Source organism: Pyrgilauda ruficollis, unplaced genomic scaffold, assembly GCF_017590135.1.
Source record: "Pyrgilauda ruficollis isolate IOZ18807 unplaced genomic scaffold, ASM1759013v1 scaffold25, whole genome shotgun sequence".
NCBI lineage: Eukaryota > Metazoa > Chordata > Aves > Passeriformes > Passeridae > Pyrgilauda > Pyrgilauda ruficollis.
The window spans coordinates 7,208,226-7,235,167 of NW_024523822.1; the positions used below are offsets into that span (position 1 = coordinate 7,208,226).

General features: G+C 44.7%; 1 protein-coding gene across 1 annotated transcript in view; it reads left to right on the forward strand.

Annotated features, from left to right (window-relative positions):
* The first annotated feature begins 20,333 nt into the window (after window positions 1-20,333).
* SDC2 (syndecan 2) overlaps window positions 20,334-26,942 on the forward strand; it is a 60,182-nt gene continuing 53,573 nt past the window's right edge. The window contains exon 1 of the mRNA XM_041470708.1: window positions 20,334-20,547. Within this exon, the coding sequence (XP_041326642.1) occupies window positions 20,488-20,547 (60 nt within the window). The 5' untranslated portion in view covers window positions 20,334-20,487. The remainder of the gene's footprint in view (window positions 20,548-26,942) is intronic.

Here is a 26,942-nt window from a genome sequence, read left to right on the forward strand (position 1 = left end):
AAAAGAGGAATTCTTCACCATTAGATTTGTGGACAAGGTTATTTTCTAGGTTGAGACCGTCTCATGTCTGAAGATCCTCCTGTGCAAGCTTTGCCATTGTGGTTGGGTTCTAAGAAAGGTCTGACCTGGGTACAGGCTGTTGAGAAAGCACTAAACACTGGTGCTGAATGATTCATGGTATCACACTGGAGCCTGTTGCAGAAATAGCTACTGATAGCAGAGAGCATCCCAAACTCTGGCCTACAAAGCAAATTCTACAGTGTGAATCACTTGGGAGTGATTCTCTCTCCTTATTTCCAGATGCTAAATTACTTAAAATGTTGCTAAAAATATGACTATTGCCTAATATTACCCGTATAAGTAGTCTTTTTGCAATGTCATCTTGCAAGCTGTATGGGGAAATTCTCCCACCCATGTGACAAATATATTTGATAACTCTTCAGAATCTAAATATTCCACTGAAGGCATTCACTTTCCCTATTTTAAGCCCATTCTTCCTATTTTGGTCAAATGGAAGTGAGCATTAGATCATCAATGAGGTGAAAAGGAGCCCTAACCTGCACCTTTTGTTAGCTCTGGAATCTGCTGATATAGGGAGGACTTGCAGGAAGGATACACTTCCAAGCTTTGCTTTTCCACAGCCTCAAAATCCTGGGGCAGTGGAGCTGCTCAGCCCTCAGCATGAAGAGCTGTGGAGCAGTGAGAGGGACAGAGCACAGGGCAGTGCTGCCCAGACCCAAAATGTCTGGGACGACTATCACCCTTTCTTGGAAATACCCATGGGGAATAGCCAGTTTTATCTTATATCAGAGCTTCTGTTCACCATAATGACTCATAAATTCTCACTCGTATTACCCAGGTTCTCTAGAGCACTCCAGTGTCCTGAACAAAAGCAGAAATAATTAGGTACCACTGCAGTGGCTAAATATTATTTGATTCTGAACATCAACTTTAAGGAAATTGACAATAAAAATTCCTCTCTCTAACCTTTTTTGACAAGAATTTTGGACTGCTAACAGAGTTAGCAGTCAAATCAAGACAGCATTAAGAGATTCTACACAATAATGGGTAACACTAAACATTTCCTCAAACTTTGCAGAAGGATTGCAAAATTGTATATTTTTACAGTAGATGCTTACATACTGTTTGTACACATGGTATTTGCACAAGATTAATATATTTTTTCTGGTTTTGCATCCACACGTGTCGGTGTACGAATGCGGGTGTATATGCAGACACATGAGGTCAGTTGGTAAAAGCAATCTACATTTTTAGTATATTTTTTTAATACCCTGGGTACAATGGAATTTTCTTACTGACATTTTGACAATATTTGGACCACTGTTCATGCCTACAAAAATTCCATGGAAGTTGATGATGAGCAGTAGAAGAAATGTGTCTTTGCAGCAGAATGGCATTGTTTTCTGTCTGCTGTTCTCGCCTCTTCTCTTTAAAATACTTCAGCCATCTAATGCAGGATCAGAACTGACACTGTGTCATTTAAATTGCCAATTGCATAAAACAAGTCCTGAAGAGTGAATGGCTAAACAAAAAAAAAAAAAAAACAAAAAAACCCAAAAAAACCAAAAAAAAAAAAAAAAAACCCCAAAAAAAACCAAAAAAACCCAAAAAAACTAAAAAAAACCAACCAAACAAAAAATTGTGTGGTTGTGTTTGTGCACAACCCATATTCTACAAATCATGTGTTCGAGCAGTTCAATGTCTGCTTACAAAAAACAAGCACCTCTGCAGAAATGGGTAGGGGCTCACAAATAACCATCATCCAGGACAAAGGATTCACACACCCCCACAACCTATACTTTACTATCACGGAAAATTGGAATGCAGTACCTAGGAAATACTTCTAGGGGAGTCTGCAGAGACCTCTCTGTGCTACCTAATATTTTGAATGGGGTGAGGTGTTTGCAGTCATTTCCTATGAAGCTCTGATGTCACCCTGATGTGCTGCTGCCTTGGGGAGGAAGGCTGTGGGAGAGGGGATGGCCAGACACCATGCTGTCTAACACAGCTGGAAGTGGAGGAGGGATGATGCCCACTCCATGCTTTTGGATGTTTCCAGCACTGCGTAGGAGGTTTTACTGGGAAATGCTGGCAAAAGGTACCTGGAGACCTTTGTAGGAGGCACAGGGAGGCATGGAGAGGGAGGAGGGATGCAGGGAAGGTGCAGTGGTGTGGGCAGGAGAACAAGAGCCCAAGCGAGGGCTGAGGCACTGTACCCATACCCCAGGCCAAGGAAACTCCTCCCTTCCTTACCCCATGTCTTACACAGGGCCTGTAAAAAGCATACATGAAGACACATGGAGTAGTTCATATTTTCAGCAGCTGCTGCATGTGTGCCAGAAATAGGCTTTTAGTTCTTTTCTGGCTTCCAGTTCATGTAAACGAAATACAATAAAAGCAATTGCTGAGCAAAGGCAGAACTGGAGAGAGATGCAGAGGGCTGGGAGACTGTAAAAAATGAATGGCGTCCCTGCCCTGCTACCCAGCAAGAACCACTGCATGGTATCACTGGGATTCTACCAAGTACAATCACTGACCAGGCATCACATAGTTTCCACCTCTCTAAGCAAAAAAAAAAAAAAATTGCTATTTTCTCTTTTAAATCCTTGGAAACTCTACTAGAATAAACTCTCTAATCCTATTTGAACAAGTGTGATTTTATATTCTCAGTGTTTGCTTTGTGTTGCATTACAAACTCCCATAGCCACTCACTTGAAAAAATGCTTGTGGCTCAAATACATTGAATAGTCAAAACCAAACACTGTTTACTCGTCTGATTGAATTAAAAGCATTCTATTTAAAGTGTTTACAAAATCTTCTACATGTAATAGGGATTCACTGCAAAGCCAGAACAGCGCTTTTATGACTTTTAGAAATCGTTGCCGAGGAATCAGGGTAATTTGATTATGTTAGCAAGACTGTTTAAAAATTCAGGAAATTGGGACTCTGTTCAGTAAATGAAAATAGGTTGTAGGAAAGAGATACTTGGGCATTAAATGCTACAAGACGTTCTGCTGTAAATTGCCAGATGTTCCCATTCGGTGAACTGAACATAGTGAAACGTTTTGATTGAGAATTGCAGCATGCAGTACAGAGTCATCAAACCTCCCTCAGGCAATGGGATGAAACTCCTCGTACCCTGCTGGAATTATTCAGTGCAGTAAGTTCCTGTAAACTCTCAGCTCAGTCCATGGAAGTGGCTCACACACACACAACCAACTCAGGTCACATGTTTAGAGTTTGCTGCTTTGCATCTTACCATCCTATGCATATGCTTGACAATAGGTATTGGATCTGGACATCTGCTTCTCATTCAAAGTCTGCCTGTGTGCATGAGCCATTTAAAATTAAAATTCCTGTGAAGTAAGTCCTGAGGAATTTGACTTTGTATTGGATTTTTCACACTTGGGGTATGTAAAACTGCAGTGGATATCCATCAGCTGGTAGCAACCATACAGCAATGTTGCATAGGTAATTTTCAGGCAGAGAAACTACCGTGGCTCTGGATGGCTCTTTCATTTTGTTTAATGGTCAAAAGGAATTTTGGTGACATTGCTGAGGTTACACATTCACTCTTCTGTTTTTTAAGTAATGCCACAAGACTGATCCTTGACCTGGAGGGCGACACAGAGGCGACCTCCACCTCTGACCCCCCTTCCTCCAAAGAACCCGGCGGGGTGATGGGCAGAGCAGCAGCCTGCCCGCCCTGGGCTGCTCTGCCAGTGCCACCCTCAAGAACAGGATTGCCTGTGATTCTGAAGCAAATTTTACCACTTGCCTGCATTTCCATTTAGTAGCACATATACTGAGACCTCCCCAGCTGTTTGGCAAAGATGTATCACTGGAGGAACAACAGGAGGATTTTATGCAATAGGCACTGCTCAAGAAGATACCAATGCACTGAACCCACTGTGATTTTGGCCCCATTTCCTGCTGAGGTAATTACAGAGCTTCTGAAATTGCTCTGCTCCAGTGCGGTGTCTGAGGGGCAGCACCACAGGCAGAGGAGTATCCAACAGGAGAGGTGCAGTGGTTCAGCTGCTCTCTTGAACCTTACCTCACGGTCTGGTTCTGGTACCAGAGGGCAAGTGAGGACTATTTGACCTGGATCAACACTGAAATCCAGAAACCACTAAGAAAAGGTCATTCTTCCCTGAAATAGCTGTGGCCATGCCCGGGTCTCCCTTGAACCCTTCTTATTGGTGTCAGTTTCCATGGGAGGCTGAACATTTCCCTCCCCTCAGGTGTACAGATTTTGGATCAGATACAGACCTGCAGGAAAACAGTTTCCCTTAAGTCAGCATGACAGCACTCATGCCTTCCCCATGTTCACCAAGGTGTGAGCAGGCATTTCTGGCTCCATGTGATGCTCGCCCACTCTTTATAATCAGTTTCTACCTGTCAATCCCTCACTTTCGTAAAATTTACTGTCAAGCTGATACAGATATAAACCTCCACCCAACACGTCATAACTGATGAAAATTCCTACACTGTTTATACCTCCCAAGGTTTTTGTTGAAGCACTTTTATCAGCAGCAAATTTGGGATCAATTTCAGATTTACATTAAAAGGCATACCCCCATCTCTTGCATTGTCACTAATTGGTACAACGTTCTAACAATTTTCAGAGAGCAGGTCGAGACTAGAAAAATGGGGCTTATGTAGTATGTAAACTTCAACAATTTCACCATGAAGCTGTATCATGACGAGGTTACTTTTCTTAATTCCCTTTTGTTGCTGCTGTGACCATAAACTCCAGCACTGCCGGGAGAGGAATGCAGGCAGGGCAGGCAGCTCAGCAGAGCAGGCTGCAGAGAAGAGCAGGAGTCCCAGTCTCCATGGCTGTGCCCATACTGTGCTGCACCATGGACCATGCAAACACCTGGGAATTACACAGGCATCAAAATGCAGCAAGAACTTGCAAACACAAGTTTTGCAAGCATGTTGTCATCACAGAGAGCTGGGGGTGCAGGAGGCTGCAGTTGGATGTTGACATGAGGAAAAGCATCCTTGTGAGGCATTTGTGGAGTTCAGCCACACTCTAGCCTGCCATTGACACCAGCCACTCAGCAGGTTTGGGGGTCTCTTCAGAGAGAAAGGACCCACAGTTTCATGTTTGGAGAAAAAGTCCCCTCAGGGGCTTGACTGTCCTCGTCAAGTCAGATCCTCAGCCATCAACAGGCGGAGGGGCTGAGTCCACCCTGGTCTTCCTCCTTTCCTATCAAAATCCAACATTGATCCTGGTAGTAGCTCTTTCTGTGCAAATCTCTTCAGCTGCCAGTACCTGAGCAGGGTTGAAGTCAAACTAAATGTGCTCATTCAGCTTCATCTTCTCCAGGCAGGACTGCCTGCAGAGGTGGGAGTCATGCCCCATTGCTGCCCACTGCCCACTCAGCACTTCACAAAGCCCTGTGAGGGTGCTGATTCTGTGGTGCTCCGTGGGCACAGTGATATGCACACAGCTTCTCATGGGTGAGATACCAGAACACCAGGAGACAGCAAATTGAATTTAGCCTCTTAATAGCATTTATTTAGATTTGCTTTAGTAATGGGCAAGAATAAGGGCCTAAGAGCCCAGGAGACTATAATCCTTTTAGACACTCAAGCTCCTGAGCAGAGTGAGGTGAATCTTCCAATGTCACGTAGAAGACTTGAGAGACTCAGAACCACAGGAAATGCAGGGAATCCTGTTGCCTCTGAATGAGACTTCAGATGATGGATGGCTCAGAGGTGTTTTCCTCTCCTGTTTTTTGGTGCTGCTGGGCAGAAGAACAGGGGCCATAAAGACAAACTGAACTGGCATGAAAATTAACTTTCTAATATCTATAACAAGCTGTCTCTCTTTTCCAGAAATTTTGTGAGAAACAAGAGAGATTTTGCTAAATCTGCACCTTGACTATTAAGGCTTGAAGACGCAATGCTCTAAGCTGCTGAAAAAGTATCAAATTCTTCAGCAAGGGATTTATCAAAACATTTAAGTGTACTCTTCATAATGTGAAGTGGAACTAGTATCCTTGATAACACACTTTCTTACCAAGTTAAATAAGAATGTAGGACTTTTGAAACAAATCAGCTCTTGGAGTCTACTACTGTCACTGTGTTTTTTCATCTCAGGATATTTCTGGGGACTATAACGGGTGAGGATTTATTTCATTGTGTACTTCTGAAGAAAAATCCATGTTAGAAAACAAGGGCTTGAGCTGTGGCAGATGGTGCTTTTCTGAAGAAGAAATTAGTGTTTAATAAGGACTGTAATAGTGCAAACCAGATGTTCATCTCACATTTTATCTTTGAAAGGATTTGGGAGGATGCCATATAGATACATATGTGCATCACAGATCTTGAAAAAATACACAGCTGGATCCCCAGGGGCTCATTAAGGGAGGAGTAACTTTTTGTGCCATCGCACTCCACCAAAAAAGCAAGGTCTGTTTAAACTATGACTAAAGATCTCTCAGGAATCCCCTTTCACCTCTCACATGGCCAGAACAGCAGTCCAGAAGAGTAAGGGTAGCAGCAACCTGGTTCACAAAGGAAAATGGTGACTCTAGTTTCATCAAGTACTTTGGAAAATAATACTTAATTAAGAAAGGAAGGGTCATCAAGAAATGCTACTCTTACTGGGCTTTGTGCAGCTCTCCACTGGGATGCAGATGTGACCTCCTAGCCACTCATACTGTGATTTCCAACAAAACGCAAAGCTGTAGACACATTGCTCCTGCTACATGACAGCCTCTCAGCCTTCAGTGCCCTGTCCCTGTTTCTTCCTGGGCAGTGGAGAAGTGTTCCCCCTCCTTCTCCTTCCACCTGCAGCTGAGCTGAACATTCAGCCTCATGGTGGGTGCTCCTGGCAGGGCAGAGGCTTGAGGTCAGAGCTCCCAGCCTGGTGCTGAGGTCTTGCAACAAGACAATTTTAAGCCACATGTGGCTGTCACTCCCCTGCCTGGGCCATGGACACCTTCCCACAGTGACACATGGCCTCAGCTGCCCGTGGGCAGCACAAGTGTGCCTGTCCTTCCCCACAGGTGCCAGCCCCTCCTGCCACGCGCCCCCAGGGCTGGCCGGTGTGAGAGTGGCTTCACTGGCAGCGCTGTAGAAGATTATTACCTTGGCCTTGTTTCCCTTTTGCACTTGCAGTAAACAAGGCCTTGCTTCAAACCAAGATTCTCTGCCTTACTACCTTCACTTAGCAAAACCACAGCTTGCTGTAGAAAATCGGCCATGGATGGATAAATGTCTACCCACCTGGGAAAAATCCAATAAAAAATGCAGGTGGCCAATGCTCCAGCTGCAGTGCAGCTCTGCAGCTCCTCCCAGTGCTGGGAGCAGCATCCTGGGACAGAGAGAGGCAGCCATGCACTCTCTGTAAAGTTCCTTGTAATTGCTTGTGCTGCAGGCCTGGCTCCTGGCTCCTTGCAGGGTGGGCAAGGTGGGGTGTCCTTGCATAGGACAAAATTTCAGGGATTTTATTCTCTGTCAGGGGCCTGGCAGCACCCATGGCTGCTGAGCTGGGAGTGAGAGGAGCTGAGAGCCCTGTAGGAAGAGGCTGCTTTTCCAGCAGTGGCTGCTGTCCTGCTTTAGTCCTTACTACTGCCGCAGCTAGAGTTGTTCTTTATTCCCAATTTTTAAACAAGGATTTTATCATAGCACTGAAATAATGACCAAGAGGCTGAGCATTTTAGTTGGCTCCGCTATGATTACAGGTCTCTTTCCTGCAAGCCAACAGGAAGACCAAGTGGGTACATGCTCCATTTGTTGAGGAAGCACCTCTGATTTCATGCTGCCCTTCTTTTCCACATTTCTGCAAGCCTGCCTCAGCACACAAACAAATTCAAAAAGCAAGGATGCTCAAGTTATGTGATGCACTTGGAGAAGCACACAGAAATATACCTTACCTAAGAGCCCACAGTGGATGTAATTACCAGAATATTTTTTCTGGGAATGGCATTTGTACTTCTGCATATTGCTGAGGCATTCAATGCCATGGTTGTTTTTGCAGTCAGAGTTCAAGGTTCAAAGTTTACACTACGTGAAGAAGTTTGCAATATGTATTGTAAAAACAAAAAAATTACATTAATTAATAGGTTTTTAATTAAGAGGATGAGATCCATCTTGCACCCTTAAATTGTTTTATAACTGGTTTACATAAATTCCTTTGCTATTAGTAGTTTGTAAGTCAATTAAATATGTCTGCACAGAACATAAAAGGCAAGAATGATTCTCAGATTGCTTGTACTTTCATTCCAGTTCAAGGTCTCTTCACAGTGGGGCCAGACACTATTCTGTAAACAATAGGGTTATCTTTTCCAGCTTATTGTTTTCTTATGACTCAGATACAAAACTGAACTACTGTCACTCAGTTCTGGCGGAAATGCTTTAGTTTAAAATGCTCCCACCAGAGTTCATGCTTAGTTGTCTCACCTTGCAATTAAAGCAGGTGAGGAGTGAAATGATTACTGACGTCTTTAGGAGCTCAGCTGATGCAAGGTTAGTTACTTAACTCAGTTATCTGCTAGAGTCCTTGAACTAAAATAAAGGTTATTCTCACTGACAGCATCTTGTGTGTGTGAAAAAGCACAGGAGGAGTCATTAAGGACTTTATTCTTTGAAATTCTTAGGAGTTGCACCAAAACCGTGTGGCTGCTAAATGTGTCCTTCCTGAGTTAGGATTTAGTGAATTTAAAATGTTGTTCACTACAGAAAACAAGAAAGAAAGAAAAATCATAAGTGTCACCAGCTAATATTAGTGAAGAATTTGGAAGGCAAATAGGTTTGGTTTTTTTCAATGCGAAGATGTTTGCAAGTTTTTCCAGCTTTCCTGGGGTCCTACAGAAGGACAAGCAAATCCCACTTCTGTAAGTAGTTCTGTAAGTTCCTGTCAAGCAAATCCTACTTCTGCACAGAATTTCCTAAGAACAATAGAGTGAAAGCATCTGTGATCTCAGAAGTGTGGTTTGCTTTAGAGAGACCACACCAGTATTCACAGCCCTCCAGCACAGGCTGGGAACATGGGCTCATTTCTGACCAAGTCACAGCTGGCATTACACCTGAAAATCAGCAGCACCCTCTACCTCTGTAAGTCTCTAAGGCTTTGAAAAGACAAAACTATTCTCCTTCTTTGTGCCTATTGCTGTTAACATGGGAAAGTCATACCAAATTTCAACTAACTGGTCAGAACTGTAGAAACATCCCTCTGTGCTCGTTCATCCCAGATGTGGCTGTCCATTATCCCTGTTCTTCATTCATGAAACAGCTAAACCTTGTAAAGTGAACCTTGTGGGACAGAAGCAATGATCTTCCTTGTGCCTAAAGAGCTGTAGCTGTTGTAGCATTTCAGGCAATGTCTAAGCAGATAATTTGAATAGCATGCGTGTTTATGGTTCTCTTGGCTGCAGAAGAGCTCTTCTTCATCTTTGTTCTGGATCCTGTCCTGAAGGATTCCAACACTATGCAGTGTCCACTGCAACTCCACATGCTGGCAGAGCCTGCCACTGCAAGCCAGCATGCAGAGGAAGGCACAGAGCAATCCCAATGACACATGTGGGAATATTTACAGGACTTCTGTTGCTCATATGGATTGCCATTAACAAACATGAATCTTTACCATAAAGTTTATGACTGTGCCTACTATCCCATGTAAAGAAAGAGGGGAAAGAAGAAAGCACCCACTGCCTTTGTCAAGGTGATAATTCCCACTCCAATGCACATTAGTCTTTTTTCTCCCTACTGCCTGCATCCTTCTCCCTCCCTCCTATCCTCCCATTTCCTTCCACCACTACAAAGCCCTTCAAAGATCAAAGTCATCATTGACCATGAGTTTCCACAATGTTTCTGCTTCAACACTGGCTGGGAGCCAGCTGGCATGTGTTGAAAACCATCATCAGAATCTGTTTAATTACTGTTCCCAATGCAGTGTTTTAACAAAACACTGGAACGGACACAGCTCCAGCAAGCTGATGCCCAGTGATGAGACACTGCAGCAGCACAGCCATGACTTTGATGTTTGCTGTTTTAATTGTTTCTTATTCCATACTATTAATCTACTTTTTGGTCTGTTTTGAAAAGATACCTTTGCAAGAGTGAAAAAGGGTATCTCTAAAATTTTCCTCAATTTAGTATAAATTTCCTGTTAAAATAGGTTCCATGTAGATTTGGACTGAAAATACATCACTCACAAAAAAAGACACTCTTTCTACTATGTCTCCTCGATCTGTGACCTGTTGTTGGATAAGGACACTCTCCCAGCTGGCCTTGGAGCTGCATGTTAATGTGATGATTGGCTGCTCCAGGCAGTGCTTGTAATTCATTCACTTGTTAAATTAAACCCATTGTGGCTGCATCTAAGCCTTTTCCTGACCTTTGATATATGTCAACTTCTGGTCCTTCCCAGAAGCACTAGGTGGTTTCTCTGGCTCACACCTTCTCTGGGTCCTACCCTGATCCAGGCCCACGTGGTTTTGCTGCCTTAGGAAATCACAGACAATAGGGGCCAGGTCAGCCACTCTCCACATAGACAGTGGCTACCTTCACTGAAGGACCTCATGCTGTACATCTCTAGCCAGTGGCACACATTTCCCTTCCCACCACGGTCTCAAACACCTGCAGTCAGCCAGCTCACATGCTGCCTCAGTGAGCAACACTGTCTGGCACCAGGGTGCTCACAGCTACCACTACCATTGCAACAGGACGACCAAAACTTCCACCCTCTCCAAAATGGGCAGCTGGACACTCTTCAGGTCAGTCTCTGCATCGTGTCTAAGACTTTGCACCTCCAGGGACTCTGCCTGTGAGCCTCTGTGGTTACACCCACTGGGTCAGACTGGATCTCCTTGAGCATCTGCACTATTGCCTGGAATTATACCACAGGACTGACAGCTGCACTGCTCTAAACCATGGAAACTCAAAGATTAGTCTGAACTATCTGGTAGCGGGAGAGCATCCATCCCAGAGTGCAAGGAAAAGGTGACACATTCATTGTGCCACTCAAGATGGAAATTATGTCTGTGAGGCAGCAGCACCATTCACTGAGAGACATAATCAGAGCAGTTTCTGGCTGATGCACAAGTCATTTCTCTTTTAAGGAGTGAAATTGTGTTCTCATTACCACTTTGACAATGGCTATATACCTGTTATGCTTCTTGTCACCCAGAAATTTGAACTGCAGGCACCCAGGACTGGATGGCAATGACAAGGCAAGTCCTGCAGCTAAGGACACTGCTGTCCTGGCAGACATGGCCCTCAGCTGAGGACACTGCTGTCCTGGCAGACACATCTTCCCGTGAGCCAGAGAACCACTCCTGCTGCTCTGCAGTGGACAGCCTCCTTGGCAGCTCAAGGGACTGTGAATAATCCTTTTGAGCTCCTGCCACCAGTCCCAAAGTGTGATCACTACATAATGACGCCAATGGCAGAGTGTGAACCTTCTGCTTTGAGAGGTTGGGTTTGAACAATAGTGACAAGAAAGAGCTGGATGTAAGGGACATTCAAAGGGCTCTTCCCTCCACAAAGATATCTTGACAGGAATGTAATCACCCCATCAGATCCCAGGACAGTGTTGCATACAGGTCATATATTCTGGACATATTACCATGGCATCTTCACCTTGCCCTGTCTCATGTGACAACTACATCTTGTCCTGCTTCGCTTGTTGCATCGCACAGCTGGATGTGGAACTCAACCCTGAGAAGCCTCACTCCCAGCATCTTGCCATAGGGCTTTTGCCCCTGCCTGTGGCAAATAGACGAGGGGAAGAATGTGTCTTCAAGACAGCCATGATGTTGGACTGAGAACCTCAGCATCCAGGGGCTGCCAGCAGGACACAGCACACGTGGTGGCCGAGGCTCACAGCACTGTGCCCTGTGACATGGTCATTTCCATAACTCCTCTGCTGCTCCTTCTTGTAAACTAATATGCTTCATCTCCTGTATGGTGGACTTAATCGAGGGTTAACTGCTCAGGGCTTTTGTTCAAAAAGACATCAGAATCTTCAAACCCTTGGTCACCCTGTCTCAGCAATTAGGGTCTGAAAAACAATCTGGGGATTATCCTGAGGATGAGCATAAAATCTTGCCCTTGGAGAGATCAAATGAAAAGTTTACCATAGATTTTATCAAATCCCTGGAGGTGGGATTTTCCCCAGAGATTTCTTGCGCCTTAACTGGGTGTTCAGTTAGAAAGACCGCACATGGTGTTTAATTTTTCTGCTTCCAAGATTTGTTTGACCTAAGATGAGAGCTATGAGTGGAGGGGAGGAAGGGGAGACAGGCTGGGCAGGAAACAGAGTCCAGTGAACTTCTACAAACCTTAAACAACTGCAGTTGGCTGGCATTCAGTATGTGAGATGGACCAAGGTTCAGGGTGATTTATTTTATCTGGAATTGTTTCATGTCTCTGGATGTAATGTGTGGGGTTGGCTCCCGCTCCAAAAGCAAGTGGTCTTCTGAAGAAGGCTTTCAAGATGATCTTTCATTTATCTGTAGTGCAGCATTTGCCTTCTCCACATTCACAAATTTGGAACTAATTCCCTGTATGACATAGCATTTAATGAGTTTGTCTCCTGAATTCTGCAAAGCATTTCAAATACTTTGATGGCATTTTCTCTTTAGTAATTAATATCTTATCAGTAAGTTTTGCAGAGAACAATGGCCTGATTCTCCCCCAATGCCGTTTTACATCTCTGCAGCTTCACTGACTACAAATGAGTTACTCCTGCTTCACGTAGTGGGAGATGAGAATTAAGACCTTAAGCTTACCACTATTTAATCACATGCTTTGAACTCATTTTCTCTCATTCAGAATCTGTTCTTTGCTTGCAGCCCTACATAATTGCCATTTTACTATTTTAGAAAGCTGGTCATTATTATGGATGTGTGTACTAACTACCCTTTGATTTAAGAACCCCGAAATGAGGGATACTCCAGCCAGGGGAAGCCCCACACTGCTCCATCTCATGGCAGTAGGGGGTGGCTCTTCTCACCCGGGTACCAGACTTCCTGGAGACTGCTCTACAAGCTCTGAGGGACAGTGGTTATTATTTTATTTCACCCCTGATAAACAGCTCCTTCTACATACCTGAGGAGTTTGCAATTAGACTCAAAAAATAAAAGCTTGCGGCAGGAAAATGAAGCTTTTTCTCTAGCACGAAAAATCCAGCTGCATTTTCTCTTGAAAACAGCCAGACCATAGACTCCTTGTACTGTAGACTAATTTGTTTTGATGCTCACAGGATGTATATCCTGAAGTTGGAATAAATATGCCGAAACATGCACAACCTGGACACATCTTTATTTCATTCTTTTGACTCTGGATCCAGTTCCATCCTGAGAAGGTAAAAGCAACACCAACAGAGAGAGAAACAGAAATGCAAAAAACCCAGATAGCTGTGATAAGGTTTGACATAGACAGATTCTCACTTGCTGTTGGAATAGGAATATATGTTTATTTAAAATGTATTTGTATCTGAACAACAAAGCAGGAGCAGGCAAGAGGCAGCAGACCCTGTTTTAAAATACTTTCATTAATTACACACAAATCTGGACTAACTTTAGCATGTTCAGTAAATTAAATGGGCAAGTATTTCAGGATCTGTGCACTCTCGTAAATTAGGAGGTGATAAGTGGTGTCAGCTAATTCTGGTGATTTTTTCATGTGTGCAAGCATTACTCATATGGGTACAGATTTCCAGGGCCAGACAACTGAAATTAGTTAAGTGGGACACATTGGGCATTATATATTGAGAACAACATGAAGCAAATTTTTGCTATAAAAACATTTAAGCTACAAAACAAAGTGCTTGAAGTTGAGAAAAATCAAAATTAAGGTTGTCCTTGCATCTAATGCTTCTTGATGCCATCTTCAATTATAGTCATCCGTGTCATTGTCTTCATAGCTTTAAATTTCTGCAACAAAGTATTGCATGGACCTTACTGCTGCATGGATCTTACTGACAACATTATCTCTCACTAAAAAGCCTATTATTTATACTGATCAGCCAATGCAGAGCATTTGGGCTGACAGACATCTTCCCTTTGCTATTTGCTGACAGCACAGGAAGATGGTGCCTGACGTCTGGCAGTGTGATTTCAAGGAGGAGAACACAGTTATTCAATGATGGAAGTTATCATCTTGTCTTGGTCAGGACTGTATCCTTCCCCTTCTTCTCCCAGCCACCCAGACACTGCAAGGTCCTGCTTTCCTCCCGCTGCCCCCATGGGTATCACCTACCACGGGCCTGATGTCCTGACATTTTCCCCTCTGTGCCAACGTCTCCTTCTACCCTCACTCCTGTCCTTCTCCCTCCCCATATCCCCCCCTACATGCCCCCTCTTCTTCTTCTTCAGTCTCCAACTCTTACAACCACTGAACCTCTCTTTATTCCTCCATGAGTAAACCAAATTCCCCTCTCTTTCCCCTTGCTGCACAGGCACACACAGCAGACCTTGTCTCACAAGTGCCAAGGGGAACTCTACAGCCCTTTTATTTGGAGACCAAGCACAGAAAGATTTCTATGGCTCTGAGCTGGAACATGTCTGGCCTAGATGGGATTTTTAGATGTCAGAATTTAACAAGTCTCTACTGAGCATGTACAAACTGCAAAGACAGTAATGCTTAGACATGGTCCAAAGCTGGGAATCATTTCCCAAATGTGTTGAAAAGAAAATTTCTGGTGCTTGGTTGACTTCTTTTGCCAAATTTTTGTGCTTTCCTTCCATGCATGGAGGTAAAACATCTTCTTTGGAAGGAAGAGAATTTGGAATTTTGGAGGGAATTTGTATTACTACAGACAAAATAACATACTTTCTCCTAACCTTGCTCTTGGAAACAGATGCAGCATTCTTGATAAAACTTGCAAAACAAAAATAAAATGAACAAATTAAGTCAGCTGGAGGCTGATACGCAGTATAGGAAATTTCAGCTTGCTGCATTAAACTTTGGCAAATGTATAAGCAACTGACAACAAGATATAATAATGAAAAAGTGTTGGGCAATCACTGTACCTCTAATTCATAACTCCTACACATTTTAAGATAATGGAAATTACTCATGTTCATCAGGAATTGAATAGATGCTTCTGTAATTACTTGTATTATTCAGTTAGCAACAGCAGCCAAATGTATGTCTGACTTTCATTAACTTGAGCAGTATACTTTGCAGTATTAAAATCTATTTCAATTCAACCCTTCTGTATTTTTCTTCTGATGTACTGCATACAAACCTTAACTATGATATCATCTTTTGGGATAACAAACTAAATCAACAACACATTTAATTTGCAGAGATCATCACATGAGACACTTTCAGGTATGCAAATGTCTCAGGTAAATACTGAGCCATGGCTCTAAATAGAACTTTCAGACATAAAAAAAATACCTTTTATATTTTAAAGGTACATTTTGTCCTAATTTAAAAAACAAACTAACAAACAAAAATGCACAATAGCCTTGGCTAGAACTGTCAGAGTGGTAAATTTTACCCTGTTCGGGAGGCCAGCACAAAGTGACACTGAATTTCTTACTGCAGTTAACATCCAAAGACAAAGCTTCTGGACCCAGGACAGAAGTGGGTTTTGGCCAAGTTTTATAATTTTTGGTAGTCCTAGCTGTCAGCATTGTGTCATTCAGTTTACTTATGGTTCTTGATAGGCACCTTCCCTGAAAAAGAGATTCTTAAATCAGCAAGGCACTTGGGGCATGTATTTTACACTTAAAAGATTCAGCGAGTTGCTGAATGGCAGGGGTTGAGCCCTACTCCAGGATGCTGCCAGAGCTGGACTTTAATGCCAGGTGTAAAGGCCACCTTTGAATCTGGATTAATGACTGGTTCAGATGTTCCTTCTAGTAGGGGTGGGGACTTTCTGAAAGAAGCTCTCCTGGAAAGCTGGCTGACACCATTCCCAATGAGCACAGATGACTCCAGATCCTCCTGCTGCCCTGCACAACCCCCTGCATCCCCTCACTGCAGCAAAGCCCCCAGCCCAGGTGCTTGTCTCTGTCTCTTTGCATGGATACTCACTCCTTTTGTTGCAGAGTGACAAACACAGACCAGCCCCATTTGCAGGCTACTTCTGGACTGTTTTACCCAACCCACCATCTCTAGGAGGCTGCTGCCTGTGCTCTGCCTTTAATGCCAGCTTTTATTTTCTTATTACTTCTCCCACTGCTGTACTTGTCTGTGAAAAATGAACAAAATAAAGTTTTGTCAGCTGCATGTTTCTCTTGTCAGCTTTTACAGGCCATGCTCAGACTTTCTGCTGCATTCATGTAAAGCCTATCATTATAACCCCATACAGTCCAGCTGTGCAGCCCCAGAGGTGCCACAGCAGACACAACAAGCACTGGTTGCTCAGCAATGCCCTTAGCTCCTGCTGAGCTTTGTTTCAGCTATCAGGGATGCCTGGTTTTGTGCAGACATGTTTTGAACTTCATATCTAACCAAAATAAAACTATAGATACAATAAAAATTAAATAACCCGCATATGTCTATGATTCAGAAACTGCATAGCAAAAGAAGCCTCTGGATCAAAGAGAAGCAAGCATGTCCTAAGGTATTTTGAGGCTGCTCAGAAGAGCTACCCTTTAGAAAAAGAGCCTCTCCTGTGGCTCAATGGCCCCATGAGTACTAGTCCCATTCTACCACACCCCTAAATTCAGATTATAGTACAGAAATTAACACAACTGCACTTAAAAACATTACATAGAAGAATGTTGCTTAGAAATATTTCTATAGAAGAGATGAGCAGTTCTATTGTACTTAAATTAGAAGCATAAAATTTGGGAGTTTGGGGATGTGGTAATAAATCTCTTTAAACTGTCCTACCAACACATCTTACCACGGTTTTTTTAGGTCACTGCCAGTGTGGCTTCAAACAGATTTAATGTCAGCTGTATTTTTCCCTTTCACAGGTTCTGTCTCTCTTTGAATAATTGTTTGAGAAAATTTGCCCCCTCTTATGATCTTTGAATGTGATGCCAAGTCTATCCCATCCTGGGCACAAATACAACCAGTCAAATACAATACAAATACAAATACAATCAGTCATTTACCTAACGAACAGCTCTGGTCAACCTTGTCACCCACTGCAGTGTGAGGCCCAGGGCTGTGCTTTGGGTCAAGTGTTCTCAACCACAACTTGTATTACTGAACAAATCTTAATGGAGACATGGCATGATTAGGAATTCTCATCCCCATGTAGATCTCTTTCCTTAGCCCTGCTGATTGTGCAAGTCACCCGCAGGATTGGCCATGAAAAAACAAATGCTTGGGAAGCACTCAAAAAACTGTGATGCACATTTATCCTCAATGGTTCCTTGGCAGCCATAGGCTGGAAACTTATTCCCAAGATTTCCCAACTTGCTTTTTGCACAGTTCCCATGTATTTCTAATCATGACTCCCCTAAAATTCCAGTAACTCTCCCCTTAGGAGAGACCCTAAACTCAATTTCCAAATTTGGTGGACATTGGGGTCTTCTGTAGTTGATAACCACACAGCACATGCTACATTTGAGGTCTCCTTGCAGCCTTCCAGCATATAGCATATTTTGAAAAAAAATTGGCCTTTGGTGAAGTTTGTCCCTTAATCTCACCTGAATCCCACTCCTGCCAAGTTTGACTCAATGTCAGTGTGGTGACTGGGTTGCCTGTGCCCTGGAGGGCTGGGGGGACCCAGAGTGACACAAAAGCAACTCGGTGAACACTGCCTGACAGTCTGTGTAAGAAATGCCCAGGCCTGCAGCTGCTTCTCCCAGGGACCACATGTGGAATGCTCTTAATTCTCTACAGTGCTCTCAGACAGAAGACTCAGGTGAGTGGGCAGGGAGTAAGTGGGATACAGGACAATATTTTGTTATTTCTGTGAACTACAAGGGTTAATTGGTTTCTATTTTTTAATCCTCATGCTCATTTCTATATTTTCAAATAATCTGTCTGGCTTCTGGTCTTTAGCTCAGCTCCTTCTAGCATTAATGTGTTGTATCTATCTTCATGTTTGGCATCAGACATCATTACCACAGAGGCTGAAGGATTTGGAGGTTTTGCAGGTCTAAGCCCCAGATCCTTTAGAGTTCTGCCCATAAGTACACTGGTGGTCCCTGAGAAGCCCCCTTATTCCCATCATCTTTGCCTGAGGAAGGCCTGCTTTTCATTTGTTGCAGATGATATTTTGATCTGTGATAGATTCTGCCAAGTATATAAAACCCTGATAATCATGCATTGTAACATGGAAGTAAAGCTGAGCTTGGTTTGTAAGTTAAAAGACATGCCTGTTAAAGAACACTAAAAAAAAAGTTCAAGAATGCTAAAAAAAACACCCTAATGTAGTAAATCACCTGCCCCTTGGTGTCTGATGACCCTTAGGATGCTTCCTGTATGCAGTGTCTTTGTCTTCACATTTGCTCTTTAATGTTTTTTGTTTCTAATGTGGTGTTCTGTTTTCCTACTGTTAAGGAATACTTTTTCTGTTTCCCCCTTGACTGGGGGCAAGTTCCAACCTCTTCATCTCTCCCCTCCCTGCAGACTGGGCTGCCTGTAAGACCCCATGCCTAAGTGATGTCCTACAGATTTTGCCCAAACGGAGTTTTGCTCCCTTTGCTTCACTGTACTTTACTCACCCACATCAAACAGCGCTGAAATTGTTGCTTAGTGGAATTGAAATCCGGCTGCCTACAAAGGAAGAGGATACACAGAATTAGGTTTTAAGTATTTGTAACATACTTTGAAGGAGAAAGATTATATTAAACAATCTGTTTAATATAAGGAATGTATTAAACAATCTCTGTGTGTGTGACACCAACAAGGAGCAGACCACTGAAAATCTAGTAGGATTGCAGTGGGGAATGCAGCCTAAAAATCAATGACATGGCATGTCCAGAAGGTGGATCTAGAAATAGCAAGTGTGGTAACTACTGAGAGGTATCACGTTCCTGGGAGGGGGTCACACACAGTAAGAGCAATCCAGGCATGGCCAGCCCCCTCTCTGAGGAGAAGGGTCCTGCCTTGTCCCAGCACAGACCCAGCCACTGCACCCACACTGCGCAGGCATCACCAGGGACGTGTTTGCCTGGGAGAGGCAGGGAAAGTGATGAGAGGGGTGAGAGACTGCTTGTGCCAGATTATTTTATTTTCTTACATGGAATGCCTGTTTTGAGAGGAAGGCAACCAGATTGGGAACTGGAGGCAGTTGGGATCTCAAAACAACCCGTTGGCCAAAGTCCTTCACAGAGCACAGGGTAAGCAAAGTGAAGGGCATGGAAAAACATCAGCCTGGGAGAAACATCTCCCCAGGGTTTATCCCTGGGTTTTTCTTGCCCCCTCCAGGCCCAGGTCCTCTGAGAGAGATAGATTCTGCTCAAAAAAAAGAGACCATTATGGTCCTTGTGACCATTTGATTCAGGCTATAAAACGCTGTTTGCTACCTTCTGACTTAAATCACCAGTTGCAGTTTGCAAGTGAGACTGAGATATTTTGCTTTCCTGGTTATTGCTCCTTTCCCATGTCCAATGACTGATATCATGTGTGTACACGTTCAGTGGTGGAAACATTCTGGCATATGCAAGTGAATCGGGCTGAGGCTCCTAAGCTATGCAAAAGCACTATTTTCCTCAGTTGAGAAATACCATGGACTAGTTGTAGCAAGACTTCTTGTTTTGGCTTCTGGAGCACACATTCTTGGTGCTGTCAATTGCTGCAATATTTATTTTGAAGATACAGCTTCTGGATCCATGTAACTAGCTACAAATCGCAACCCTCTCTTACTTTACCGCCCCTCACCCTCAAAAGTTTCTAGTCTTCTTGTTGAGGGTGTAAACTCTAAAAAAATGAATCCTGAGGCAAAAAGCTAAGTGGGGATTCACAGTGAGCGGACATCTTCGGGATAGCCCTGCTTCCCGTGATTTTTGACCCCTCCATTTTACTTGTTTTCTGACACTTGAAGCTGCCACCGAGGCTAACGGGGGAGGGTGGCGCGGAGCAGCGGTGCGAGCCCCGGCAGCACAGCGCCAACAACACGCGGCCGCATTTCTCTTGCGAAGGGGGAGCCTTTCCACGTCCCCGATTTTACACGGGGCCAGCCTTCTCTGAGTCGGTCCAGTCGGTCCGCGGCGCTGCTCATGTTTTCCACTGGGGGGGAGGACGAGAGAGGGGAGACGAGGGCGGCGAAGGAGGAGGAGGAGGAGGAGGAGGGAGGGGGGGAAAGTTGCTTGAATTTGCGAGGGGCGAGAGCCGGCGGTGGCGGCGCGCTGCTTCTTTCCACTGGCTGGGGGAGCTGCCAATCTGTGTTGTAATCCTGCAGGAATTTCTGCGGGGTTTAACTGGGAGCCGCGGCGCCGCCGCCGCGCACTCGGGGCGGAGGGAGGGCGGCGGGGCGCCACCGGCCCTGCCCCGCGCCCCTCGGGCGCTGCCGAGCGCCGCCGGCCCCCGGTTTCTCCTTTGTACCCGGCCCCCGGCGGCCGCCGCGCCGGCTCCGCGGGAATAATGCGGGGCGTGTGGCTGGCGCTCACCGTCAGCTTCGTGGCCTGCGCCTCCGGGCAGCCGGTGAGTGCCGGGGCAGAGGGGAGGGCGCGGCGGCAGCCCCGCGGGAAGGGACGGGACGGGACGGGACGGGACGAGGGCGGCCGTCTTGGTTCTGCCAGCCGAGCGCGGGGCGCGCAGCCCGAGCCTTGCCCTGTGGCATCGCCGTCCGCGGGGCGCTGGGCTGGCTCGGGGGGGCACCAAAAAAAGAAACCAAACCCCCACAAACCAACAAAACCCCAAACACCCCCACGAAGCCGAGAGGACCACTCTGCCGCAGCGGAGCACCCTGCCGCCCTCCAGCGAACCTCGGCCGAAGTTTGCCGCGACGACCCAACCGCCAGCCGGCCCCGGAGCCCCCCCGGTGCGTCTCTCCCTGCCTCTCCGGAGGAGGGGCGGGTGCCCGGCGGCCGCGGGGCCGGGTCCGGGAGCGGGGCTTGTGCGCCGTCCCGGAGCAGCGCCGGGAGCCGCCGGGCCGCCCCGTGTCCGAGCGGCCGCCCGAGGACATCGCCGCCTCCCCCGGCTTCGCGGGCGGTGAGGTGGGAGCGTTCCTGGCAAAATCCTTTCCTCACGACCCGTGGCTAAAAAGAGAAAAAATGTAGCAACTACCCCGGCTGCGCGGCTCAGGACTTCCCAGACCCCTCAGACAGAACGCCTTGCGCGCCTCCCGGTCAGCCCCCGGTCCCGGCTCCGCGCAGCCCGAGCCTGCTGTGCACCCGGCCGGCCTTCCCCAGGGGCTCGCCGCGAGGTGCTTGGGATAAAGCTGCTGTTTACACTGTTTCCGTACCACGAGTGTATTCGCTAACCGGGCCCTCTGCTTAATGCAATTAGCTCTGTTGCTGGGATTTGTACCTCTGGGAAAGTCTCTCTCCGGCGAACCTCCCACCCTTTCGTGGCAGGAGCTGACGAGGACCGGCCAAAGGGTTTTGGTATTTTCCATCTGTGGATCTGAGATTGTCTTGAGGGAAGGGGTATGCAAATGACACTAATGCAGTGTTTGGGAATGTGTTAGGAAATGATAAATTCAGGTTCCAATATGAAATTAAAAAAAAAAACCATGACAATTTAATCCAATTAAAATGAGCCGCTTCACTGAACTAAATAACGTCACTAGCTTGGGTTAAGTTTTGAAGTTCTCTAGCTGTTGTATAAATTAGCCAAGTCACAGCCTTCATAAAATCTGGCTCATCGTTAGGGATTTCTAAGGGTACAATTGCAAAACACTTTTCTTAAAAACTGATTAAAAAAGGGTTGGGTAGAACACTGACCTTTGTTTCCGCTAAGTATAACTGTGCGCAGAAACACCCTTGGCTAATGAGCTACAATATCCTTTAATTTTATAGAAATGCTGTTAGTACGAAGTTCTCTGATGGTGGAGTAGCTATTAAACTGCCACAATAATTAGCAGAGTATTAAGTTTGATGGGTTTTTGCCTTAGGATGAACACACTGTGGCAGTGTGAGGTGGGTTGTTGGGGCATATCCAGTGCGGTGTGGTTCCGGGAGCAGGGGCGAGCGAGGTGGGGGGAGCCTGCCTGGCTCTGCTGCAGCGCCCTTACTGCTGCCAGAAAGTTGTGGAGGGGCTGAAAAAGTAAAAGGAGGTTGGTCTTTTTCCTTTTCTTTCACCTCCCTTCTTTTTCTTTAACTGTGCCTGGCAGCAGCTTCATGGTCCCTTAAGACAGGATTTTGTAGACCAGTCTCTGGGAAAAGACAGATGCCAAATCTGTGTTCTCTGCAGAAGTCTGTCCTTGTCATAAGAAGAATTCTGTATGGATGCTTAAGTAATCATCCCAGCTCTCCAGACCACTGTCAAATTGATTTAGTTCTAAATTTCTTCATGTTTTAGATTCTACTATTTATTATCATTATCTAGGCAAAACCATAAGGTAAAAATCTTGTTTTTGATGAAGTAAATTATCCATGAGTCTTTTGAGCAGAGGAGTGGGAAGCTGCAGCAGATTTTTGTTTCTTAAGGCAATGAGTTCCCTATGTTTGGTCTGCATAACCAACCAACACTTTTACTGGGGTGGGCCAAGGAGATGTTAGCACTGTGTTAAGAATGCCCTGGAAGTGAGACCTGCCACGGAAGGAGGACGGGAGTGTTTGTCGGTGCCGGGTGCGTGCTTTGTGAGCCGTGATGTGACTGTCGCACCGCAGCTGTGCTCTGCTGTGCCATGCCAGCTTCCCTGGGGGAGCAGCTGCTTCAGGACAGAGCTGTGATGGAGAGGGGGAGAGGGACCCAAAACCTGTTAGTGCCAGCCTGCACATGGTGGCAAGTGTTACCACACCAAAGCTGGTGGATTGCGGCTGGGGCTTGCAGGGTGCTTTGCTGCCATCAGTATGCAGTGAGACATCACATCACAGTGGGTTCTGGTAACCTGTGTGGCTCTGGACTCATGGGGGATTCACCCAGGCTTGGCTGAACGGCAAAAAATGCGCTTTCTAGCTACCTTGAAAGTTTCTCTGTTTGCTTATAAGAGAGGGAAAGACAGTGACGTGAAGCTGCTGGAAAGAAAACTTTTCCTCTTGTGAGTGAGAGGCCTGATGTACCTTCTAAAAGGTTGAGCCCCTGAGCCTAGTCCTGATGATGCTGGGAGCCAGCTTTTGCTCATTTTAATAGCACCAGAGAGCAGTGCCAAGTATCCAGCTGTAGTTGTCAGCTCGCATTCGGAAGAGGCTGATAAACCTTTCTGTTTCGTTCTAGTTTGCAGCAGTGGGATGAATGGTTTTCCAGAGCTTGTGTGACAGTCGCATCTCTCTGCATGCCCAAGTGCACATTGAGAAACTTTGCTGGCTAGCAGGTTGTGCTGCATACTGCAGTGTTATGGTGCTGCCCTCCTCACAAAAGGTTGAGCCCATCTCCCCAGGAAGCTTCTGGAGTCTGGAGACTGCTTCACATCATCAGTACATGCGTTTGGGGATGGATTTGGGACTTCAGTGAAACAGAGCATTGGGGCATCACCTGAGTGGTCTTTCGGTTTCTTGTTGTAAGCATCTGAGTGCTGAGTTGTTAGCATAAATATAATCGTTGAAAGATGATCCAAGGGTGATATTTGGTATATTTTTCAGAAGTATTTAGTATTTCAGAACCAAGATGCTGTAATTTCCCTACATTTGTTTCTAATGGTTACTTTGGTTTTGGAATTTGGAAAATTGATAGTGTGTTGGAGAGGAGGAATGTTTTTTTGAAAAAGGCAGCTAGACTTCAGAGATAGTAATTAGAGGAAAAGAAGGGCTGAAGAGATAGCTGGTATTTAGATTGACATGCTGTGGTGTGTTTCTCCTATGTCTGTTAAATTTGCTTTGTCAAAAAAGTTCCAAAGAAGGGAGCAAGTCTTTTCAGTCTATATTTAATTCTACCCACTTCCAATTCACATGTACCTTTTCTTCTCACTGTGGAATTAATAAATGTTCATCCATTGCTGTTTGTGGTTTGGCGACACCTGGAATCTGTCATGTTTGCTTCCCTTGCTCTGGGTTCTGCCATCCAACAGCTGCCTGCATTGTCATGCACTGGAAATTCTGAGGTGCTCTGGGGTTTGCCACCAGCCTTGGGTATTACAGCCACCCCTTAGATGGATATTCTCAGGATCCACTTTCTGGAAATAGATTTCCCTCTAAGGTTAGATTATCATTTAAAAATTAAAGAACAGATGAATCTTGACCCCAGATCAAACACTGAAGTTCCTCTTTTTAATATCTTAGCCCTGAGGTCTGCATTGGAACTGACTTAGTATTGAAGCCTGAAGTGCAGAGATGTTTTCTCTGCATTTTTTCCTAGATCCTTATCAAAGAAATAGATGAGAGCATCATCTTCAGGAAAAAGTCAGGACAAATATCTTAGGGTTTGAAGTTGAGTGCTGGGATTGTGGTTGTTGGGCAGATAACACCTCTGTGGTAGGTTTGAGACAGTTACTACAGCTAATGGAATAAAGATGGTGGACTTTGGAGAGTGTGGAGTAAGTCTGGAATTTGCTTGGAGATTTGGTGGATCTAAGTTTCCATAGGCCTAAATTAAGTGTAATCTCAGGATGACAAGATAAAGACCTAATTTCTTGACTAGCAGAGGTGCAAGGCATGAGAAGTCCCATGTCAAACACACAGCCATGATCTGATGCCTCTGGGAGGGTGGGGTGGATGGTGGAGAGCAGCCTGCCATCCTTGGTGGGGAACGTGGCATTTTGGCAGGGCTTCCTGAGCTTGGAGAAGAACCTGCAGAGGAGCCAGTCGTTTGCAGAGTTCTCCATTTGCACTGCTCTTTGTGGCGAGTTGTCTTTATAAAATGTCAAGCAGAGGCATATGGATGGCATTTATTAATTACATTTTCTCACCAAATTGACTTTTGCCATTGAGCAATTTAAACATTTTGCTTATAGCAAAGAATTGCAGGCTTTAGTAAGGCTCAATGGTTGAACAAAGAGCTCTTGTCTAGTTATGGAGAAGTGCTCTTTTGTCTTCTGAATAGATTTGACAGACTATGATTTTTAACATAAATGTTGTGTTTGAGATTGGCAAGCTATTTGAGGCCTCATATAAGACCCTACTTGAATCTGAGTCATAAAGATGCCCTCTGTTCTGCTGCATTTGAGAGAGGATGCACAAGTCATAAGCAAGTGATTTGGTCCATATTCAAGTCACTTTGCAGTCGGTGTTGTAGGAAGCATGAGAGAATTACTGGAGGCTGAACAGCTTTTTTGGCTATCTTCAGTTCAAGCTTACAAGATGATAATAAATTGCTATCTATAATATTTTCAGGACTAGTAATTTATTCATAGGTTACATGACACTATTTAGTGATTTGGGAACATTATTTCTCCTCTCACACTGAAGTATAATTTGCAAGCTCTGGAGTACAGACTGCACTGGTGTTTGACCCTCTAATAATGACAGTTCTCTATATGTATGTTGTTTTCTTGATTAGCTCAGTCCTGGGGGATGCTTTCAAAAGCATTCTAGATATTTAGACAGAAAAACAGAATACGTGTAATCCTCAGAAGTACTGGAATACTGATTGCAGTGGGAGAAAATGTAGCATTTAACAGCCATTTGCAACAAGTACATTTGCACTGAGCAAATTATTTTTGTTGATGTCTCAAGGAGGAGTTTCATTTAAAGTGAAATAATGACTAATAGGGTGGTGATGAATCTGCAGAAATTGGCCTTGTCCATAGATAGGCTATTAGAATGTAGTATATATAAGCTGTGCTTAACTAAAGCCTGAGCTGGTCTGCTCCATCTTAAATCACTATTTTTAGTTTATATATAAACAACTTCTTCAGAAATCTCCCTTGTAAGCTAAATTGTTTTGTTCCCAAGGTGAATTGATTTGGGGAAGTTCAAATAAAAACCTGTTTGGCTGTGTTTGAGTTGTGGGGGTGAAGATAAATACATTGTACTTTTATTAATAGTAAGGAGACAAAGGGACTTAGAGAAGGTCAAACATCCTGTGGTATACACAGGCACAGAATCAAAATGTTCGAAAGCCAGCATTAACAACCAGAATATATTGTGTGTATTTAAATATTATATTGTCAGACATGTTTTTTTCCCGTTTGATTAACCATAATAATGTATAATTTTCTCTAGAGGTGCTTCCACACTAATGGAAGTCACTTGTCACCTTTGAGATCGGTGTGTGGTGACCCATTCCTGTTATTTGGAGTGTATTTCAGAAGTGTGACTGTCTGTGTGGACTGAGAGGACTGATTCTCACAGAGCTGTAGGAAAGAGTGCTGCTAAAGTAATGTAGCCTGGGAGATAGAATACTTCCCAGGGAGCAGTTGGGTGCATGACCAGTGTAGCATCAAGACTAAGGATGTTTCAATAGAGAGCAAAAAAAGATATCATACTTCCTGCCCCATGAATGAATAACCTAACCAGGTCTTCCCTCTCCCACCTTCGACAGGATCTCTTCTCGTATGTCTTTCCGTTAATTATACAAGTAGAAGAAGCTTTCCTCTTTCTCTGGGCTGAGCTGTATTAATTCCAGCTGTGTTGATTCTTCAGTATCTGCAGGAGTAGCTGGCTGGACACAGTACCTGAAGGGCACAACCAAACCCCACCCACTTGATATCTTGGCTTTTAAGAGCTGAGTCCTGTTTGCTTTTTGGACTGGGGTCTGCAGGGGAAGGCTAGAAATGGGTTTGACTGCATGGTGTACATTGCAGGCTGCAGAGATGAGCAATGTCCAGGAGACAGATTCTTCCTTTTCCAGGCTGTTTATTCCTGCTCACTCTGGATGCAGAGACTCGGAATCAGTATGTCACTTGAACTGATTACCAGGTGAAAGCATCCACAAAGCCTTTCCATTCAAATCCTTTTCAAGTACGGTTCCATGTTCTAATACACAGTCACTGAGGTGTGACATTTGTGGTGTTCTTATAATTCAAAATGAAACCTGCAAGGGAAGCAAAGCAGAAG